The following is an 8,159-nucleotide window of genomic DNA, read 5'->3' as shown; positions in this document are numbered from 1 at the left end:
AACAACATAAGCTAACTTAAAACAAACAAGTTTTTTGCGCTATCTACTACGCGCGCGTGCGAGGTTTGAGCTTTCTGAAACAAATCTTCCAAATGTGGGTCACGCGAGGAGCAGATGGGCTGTTTTGATTATGACGTAAGACTGACCTCATACACCAATGAACTACGAACAGAATAATAATTAAACAGAGAACACGTGAATTCACCAACATCCCTTTCCTGAAAATCTTTAATTTGGATCGCAAAACTGGTGACTTGGTCTCCGATTTGTTGATACCGCTCATCTATCATCATCATCTGCTCAAGAGTTGCCCCGGAAGGAGTTCTCCACATTACGTAACTATGAGGTGACCATTCGTCTACGTCACAATCCATCGTTACGTTCTGACCAATACTCACGTCGTCAAGTAAACGGTTCGTTTCGGTATTCAGCAGGCTGGGTCCGTTCAAGCCACTGACTGGTTCATCTAAAAGGTAGGTAAATTACCGTGTTTAAACAATATTTCCTTTCATTAATTCATTCATTTAATCACATTGTGTTTTCGTAGCCTAGATGTATAATCTTCAATTTTCATTTTGTTAACTTTACGTTTAAATATTCGTCATAAATATTTATATTCCCTAGTTTTAAAATCACCATTAAAAAATAGTAAAGCTCTTTAAACTTTATGTGAGTGAACGAAGTGCCCAATGGACGTGATGATATCATATTACTACCATATTTGTGCATATTACTACCATATATGGGCACATCACATTTTCTTGTCACATAAATAATTTGATAGTGTAGACAGAGCTATAGAACTTACCGAAAGTGTCGTCACAGTCTGGCAATTCTTCGTCGACTCCGACTCGTGAGCCTGTGATCTCGTTTCCTTCAAAATCCACGCACCAGCACTCTGGCGCAGTACCCTCGGTACATACATGATGCCAGAAGTAGTACATACCAGTAATCAGGCTACATCGTGGGGCTGGTGGCAACCCCGATGGGTCTTCATCGGTCTGGGTAGGCAATGTTAGTAAATAGTCTTCTAAAAGTGCGTTTCGTTCTGTTGATACAACTTTGTCGTGTCTAAGGGCGTTGCGTATCGACGCTGCTTCGAAGGAATCGTTTGTCATCAGCGAAATATGCGCTTCTACTGCCAGCAATGATTCTTCGATACATGGTGTCAAATTGGCTGTAAAAAAAACCATTAAGACAAAAAAATGTAACGTCAATTTGTCCTCCATAAACAAGTTTAAATGCAATCTACAGTCTGTTCTTTTTACGGAACGGAAGTCGGTTGATTGTCTGATAAAACAAATATCAAAAAAATGACTTTGGATATTACAGTTTTTTTTATATATATGGTGAAGAATAATAACAGAAATCTTACTGCAGTCCGGCACAAGTCGACCTGTCGGCAATCCACTATTCTTGTCAACACAAATCGTTCTGTAGTAGTGTAAATAAAATGTATGTAAAAACCTTAAACAACTTACGTAACTGACGATAGTTGATGGGTATTGTTCGAATCCACTCGGCTAGCCAACATACGTTTTACTGACGAAATATTCAATATAATCATTATAATGTTGTTATATTTTAAACTTTACTAAAACTTACCCAGAACGCGGCAAGTTTTGCACCAATTCGTAATTACCGTCTGCGTCGCATTTCGGTATAGCTTCATAGTCGATATTAACCGTCGCACCCGGGTAACTCAGATCAAATTCTAAAAGTTTCTTTTTGATACTCTGACGTTCCGCTTCGCATCTGTAATGTTATAGAGTTTTCAATCAATCAGCAACTTTTATTTTATACATTTTGTCACATACATCGTCATAAGGTGTATCGCAAATAGCGAGCACAACGCATGATGGGAAGGGTTTGGGATAAAAACGTCACGACGCGTACGTACGTGATTTGTTGTTTGTACGTACGCGTCGTGTCGTTTGCTCCCAAACCCTTCCCATCATGCATTGTGAAATGACGTTCCTCGCGAATTCAAGCTATTTGCGATATACCTTATTTCATAGTACTGTATTCGTTTATGTTATATACTCGATGATACAGTTAATATAATTGTCTAATTGCATATTACCTCGTGTTGTTTATAAACAGTACTAATAGTACTGTATCCGTTTATAAAATAGTTTAACTTGGTGATACTGTTAATATAATTGTCTAATTGCACATTACCTCGGGTTGTTTCTAAACAGTACAATTGTCTCATGTTGCATTTGGTATAGCGCAGTAAACGTTTGGTACTCTGATGATAGAAACAATAATAGCATTCATTGATTAGAATAAACACACATCTTATTTTCAATCCTTAAAATGAAAAAATGAGTATACTAACGTCATATATTTTGTGTATTTTTGTTTTGTTTGCGACAAAGCCTAGCCGTTTAGAACAAGAGGTTTGAATGGGTTTGTGTTCTAGACGGTACTACATACCGTGGTGCATATATAATTACCGTGTGGTTGAAGGCATTCGCAAATTCGACAACCATTTTCATTCGTTCTATATCCAAGACTACAATAGACGTTGCAAGCGTTTATCGAACACACGTGTTTTCCATCATAAACTACGTAAGAAAAAGAAATTGTACGTTAATATTGAGGTATCCTTAGCATTGGAATCTGTATCAGTATAAAACTCCGTTCACACCACTAGAACCGTACGCACATCGCAAAGATGTAAGCCCATCGTAAATTTGACCAATCACGACTCGATAGATAATCGGAACGGGTGTGATTGGTCAAGTTTGTGTTGCGCGTACGCCATTGCGTTGCCTCCCTTGTGGGAACCAATGTGTAATGTGTAGCCTACCTGTTAATGTTTTGGGTTCAGCTTTGTAGAAGTAATCATGTGACGTGTCCGCTACTTCACATCTGTATGACCCACTATCTTCTTCCCCTACAGGGTCAATCGTCAACCATGAAAATGCCGTAGTAGGGTACAATATGTCCTTCATTATATACCGTTCATCATTAAAAGAATCGATGGGTACGCCATTTTGTGTCCAAAATATATACATGTCGTCTGATTCAGATATGTTTTGTAAATCGCAATAGAAACTGATAGATTCGTTTAACAGAACACTGTACTGTCTTTTTTCGTCAGTACTCCCAGGCATTGGAGAATCTAAAGAAAAAGGAGGAGGAGAACTACAACCTTTATTTGAATGACTATTCTGCTACAAAAAATCAATGTCCTAATACACGAGCTCGACTTCAGACAAAAATCGAAACGCCGACTGGTGGACTAACATAACAAAGACATTAACTACAGACTTGGGGCAAGTCTAGAAGTAATCAATCAATCAATCAATCAGATTTATATAGCGCCAGTATCCATAATAATGTTCAAAGGCGCTTGACAAAGTTAAGCAGGAAATGCCTCTGTGTAAAAATGGGTTTTTAGTCGTGTTTTAAAAGTGTTGATGTTTTCAGATGTCTTTATGTCGATTGGCAGTTTATTCCACAAAATGGGTGCTGCACAGGAAAATGCACGATGGCCATATGTCTGAAGTTTCCATTTAGGAACATGAAGGAGAAGTTTATTAGATGAACGCAGTGAACGAGACGAAGTGTAAAGAACAAGAAGATCAGCAACATACTGAGGTGCAAGTCCATTTAGAGCTTTGTATGTAATGAGAAGCAGTTTGAATTTAATACGGAATTGAACGGGCAGTGATAGAAAATGTGATAGAAAATACAGAAAAATGATCATGAATAACCAAATACGGATTGGGGACTGACATATATACCGACAAAATGCGCTTCTAATAATTCTTGTAAACTAAATTACCTTGACGGGTATACATGGAGCAATCAGGATACACACTAGAACTCTTGCTGCCAGCAATCGGATATCCTTGAAAATCAACACACCAACAAGTTCCTTCAGCTGGTCTACATTGAACAGCTTCATAGTCACCATAAGCATTACAACTTGGTATATGTGTAGTTGAGTTTGATATAATGCTTATTACTTCGCTCAACATTCCCATGATGATGTGCATATTGTTGGCGTCATTTCCGGTCAACAAACCTTTTACTTTTTTCCCCGTTCTCCTGTATCCAGCGTCCTTAAGCACTCTAAATAGCGCTGTGATCCTCGTTGTAACACAATCCTTGTACGTTACTAAGATCAAGAAAATGTACACACTTCATTTAAGATTTTACAAGGGATCAACATATGAGTCCATCAACAAAGTATTAAGTAATCTTACTTACCACAGTTCGGGTTTTTCTTTCCACTGGGCAAACCTGACTGTTGGTCAACGCAGAAACACCTTTAAAGATAAATTGAAGAACGAATTTGTTTCAACAAGTGGTTGCTATTATTTTAAGATATATAATGAATATTTATGATCAATGATGGGACGCCTTTCCCACTGCAGAATTGTGTCCATGAGCTGCGTCATATCAAATTTAATCAGGAACAAATACTATGATCAGCCCTACTGACTACCTACCCAGCCTCGTGGTTGCATTGCTTTTCTGTGTAATTTCCATCGTCTGAACATTCCGGTATCCATGGATACGGAGCAGTTTTAACGGCAAGCTCTCGTCGTTGGTCAATTTCATTTACAATACGCGTTGATGCGTCAGAACACGTTTCCATGGTTAATGACGTCAGCAGCTCTTTACAACTACATGTCGGACAACCAGTAGTGACGTCTGTCATGTGACCAATCGGACAGAAGTCATAGCAACGGTATAAGTTGCAAGTGGGTGGTGCTGCAGGTGTCGGTGGCATAGTTGTGGCGTGTGCAGACAGTTCTAAACAAATACATTATTTATATAATTTAGTTTATTTCACTTATTTAAGCATTCGTTAAATTATTTTTGATTTGAGAGACAAACTGACAAAGAGTGTATAAGAATATATGTTTGATTAAGGTAACGTTGAGCCTTGAAACTAATTATACGTTACACAGTAATTATTCTAGTTCGTACGCATTTCATATTGAGTACATTTCGACAACACTTTAGCGAGTTATTTTTCGGCAAAAAAATAAAAGTGGTGCTTACCACACATTGGAGGCAGAAAATCAGTCTCTAATCCAGAAATCCGATCGACACATTTGCAGGGATTGCTAAAAAATAATAAATATAACAAAACAAATTTGTAACGTATTGATGTTCAATCAAACGTCAGAAATAAGAAGGCTCGTATTGGTTTAATAAACGTTTAGACGCTCGCGTTTAAAGTATGTGTCGTGCTCGCGCCAAAGTGCGTGTGACGCTCCTGTCAAAGTGCGTGTGCCGGCCGCGCTACGCGCTTTCCAAAACACGTTTTCAGCAGTGCAGAATTCTGATTTCAATGTATGAAATTGAGAACCTAGTAGAATAGTAATATTACACTGAAGTATAATTCAACAACTAACCTCGTGCTGTGTCCACATTGCAGTTTATTATAACGTCCTTGTTGGTCACATGATGGTGGAAAGTTGACTCCTTCCAGGAAATAGCGATCGCGCGCAACCTGCTCGCGTACTCGATTTTCTTCCCGTAAACATCTGATTATAAATAAAGAATAATTATATACTTTGTCAATAACAATTACCTAATCCGACTAATCTAATCATTGCCTTAGTTTATGTGACGTAAGGTATTATCACAGCCCTTGCGCCTCATCGGGGGTGTCATTTATCGGGGTGTCATTTATCGGGGTGTCACTTATCGGGGGTGTCATTTATCGGGGTGTCATTTATCGGGGTGTCATTTATCGGGGTGTCATTTATCGGGGTGTCATTTATCGGGGTGTCATTAATAATTACATTCCAATAATATAAACAATACCTGGTGCTAATCAATTCAGTTGGAGTCACTGTAAACAAAAACAAAAGATCATTAAAACACTAGATGATTGATTTCATAAACCAATCATGAATCAATCGATCACACTTTAAATTACACATACGTAGTAAGGTTTAATTAAGGCCAATTAACACAGACTAGCGGTAACGGTAAGCGGAAAACCGCATAACTTGTCCCATGTAGAATCTGTATCTATCCTGAGCGGAAACAGCCCGTTCGCTCCGCGTTGTGTGTAAATGGTCATAAGGAATAACATAGACTCTATATTTGTATTACCGTTACCGCTCATCTGTGTAAATTGGTCTTGCGACTTACCGCAAAATGGTGGCTCAAGATATGGAATGGTTCCTTCATCTAAGTCAACACAAGAACAGCTATAAATAAATTAGGGAATAATATCATATCATTTATTTTAAAAATGCTCCTAGGTAACTGGGTGTTAACTAATGTGAATGTAAGGTGGGATAAAATATAATCATTAACCACGAAAACCGTCGTTTGAAGCACAGTAAACGTTAAAGTCCTTACGTATTAACGTGGTTGGCCTACGGGTATTTCTAACAACTCTGTCAAACCTGTTCTTTAAGATATAATGAATTCTTACGTGTCGATATCCAAATCTTCTCCCCAATCTGGACAATCCAATTCTAAGAACCGCCGTCTTGGTACTAAATAAACAATAGTAATATAATAATATAAGTCTACATTACTGAATGATTGGCCGTCTATTGTCTTTTGATTTGTTTTGCACACGTTATGTGATTGGTCAATTGTGTTTGTGATTTATTTTACACGTCATGCGATTTGTCGATTGTGTTTGTGATTTATTTTACACGTCATGCGATTTGTCGATTGTGTTTGTGATTTATTTTACACGTCATGTGATTGGTCAATTGTGTTTGTGATTTATTTTACACGTCATGCGATTTGTCGATTGTGTTTGTGATTTATTTTACGTTATGTGATTGGTCAATTGTTCTTGTGATTTATTTTACGCGTTATGTGATTGGTCAATTATGTTTGTGATTTATTGTAAATGTTATGTGATTGATCAATTGTGTTTGTGAGATCTATTTTCCACGTTGTATATAATTGGTCAATTGTTAGTACAAGTTTACCTTCTGTCGGTGCTGCGGTCGTAGGATTTGTAAGAAGTGAAACATCATTAACAAACCAGAATTGAATAAGCAGAATGCCGTCAGAGTCCGCCGGTCCTTGAAAGTTTACCCTTGCTGTTCTTGCTGTCGACACAAACCGTTTACTCTTAGCATCTTCTGCGTTGCATATCACCATGTCTGCTTCGGTATCGTCTGCCATGGTTATCTTCGGTACGCATGCGTCGTTGGAGTTTGTCGGGAGTAGACCAATGTGACTGATGGCTAGCATAGTTCGTTGACCTTCTTTGGCGCGAAAGTCGTAAGAACAACTCGTTTCGCCTATTTTAATGTATTCATAAATGACGCCGAATTCTTGCTCGTCGACATTGATGCTTCTAGAACATGATGGGTTTGGATAAACTGATTCTGATAAATGTGCACTAAAAAAAAGAAAGAGACAAGAAAACAAATATACTTCCATCACTTCGGTTGTTTCCGTTATTCTCTACTGAACCACTTTGGAAATATATGTTTTAGCACTGAAAGTGTCATTAAGTATAAAGACAGAATACATATAATAATAATTCCATTCTCAGTAAAGCTCTGTCTACACCATAAAACTTTATGTGACAAAAACATGCGATGTGCCCATATATGGACATGATGATGTCATATCACTACCATGTTTAAGCATCACTACCATATGTATGCACATCACACTTTTTTGTCAAACTAGTTTGATAATGTAGACAAAGCTTTAGAATTTACTGAAGGCTAATTTTACAATGTATGATTGAAATTTAAGTTACTACTTTTGTCGAATTCGTCAATTATTCTATGAAATGTTTGATTTTTAGAAACAAAATGTTTCTGCTCACACTTACCTTACACACAACAACAGTACGTGCAACAGCATCTTGCAATCTGTTTCGTCCAAAGGTTAGTCTAGGAATAAAGTCAGGTTGCTGCTCGAGTGATACTATAAAGGCAAACCCGGTGGTACCACGTACCTATGCTGCTTTGATTGCGTGCCTTGCACGATACGCTCTCGTTTGCAATAACAACATCCCAAGGAAATACGTCTCAATAACAATGGAACTAGCTCCAGGCAACAATACGATACGGTAATAAATCTCAATAACAACATTAATCCGATCTCCTGATGTAATATCAATACCATATATGACACCATATTCTCCGGCGCGCTTAAATCTTGATGAAAACGTATGTGTCTTTTTGTACGCGCGC

General features: G+C 37.9%; 1 protein-coding gene across 1 annotated transcript; it reads right to left on the bottom strand.

The window, feature by feature from the left end:
• Window positions 1-3: 3 nt before the first annotated feature.
• Window positions 4-7,893, bottom strand: LOC144855276 (uncharacterized). Its single transcript, XM_078713081.1, has 17 exons — window positions 7,796-7,893; window positions 6,933-7,351; window positions 6,419-6,482; window positions 6,130-6,188; window positions 5,797-5,824; window positions 5,382-5,513; window positions 5,026-5,090; window positions 4,467-4,773; window positions 4,225-4,283; window positions 3,797-4,132; window positions 2,816-3,130; window positions 2,460-2,570; window positions 2,182-2,251; window positions 1,606-1,755; window positions 1,376-1,434; window positions 809-1,177; window positions 4-466 (listed from the first exon to the last, which is right to left on the bottom strand). The coding sequence occupies exons 1-17, from the start codon at window positions 7,825-7,827 to the stop codon at window positions 129-131; spliced, it is 2,913 nt and encodes a 970-aa protein (XP_078569207.1). The 5' UTR covers window positions 7,828-7,893; the 3' UTR covers window positions 4-128.
• Between the last annotated feature and the right edge of the window lie 266 nt (window positions 7,894-8,159).

The sequence above is a fragment of the Antedon bifida genome, chromosome 11, assembly GCF_963402885.1.
Source record: "Antedon bifida chromosome 11, ecAntBifi1.1, whole genome shotgun sequence".
NCBI lineage: Eukaryota > Metazoa > Echinodermata > Crinoidea > Comatulida > Antedonidae > Antedon > Antedon bifida.
This window is presented reverse-complemented; position numbering and strand designations above follow the sequence as displayed.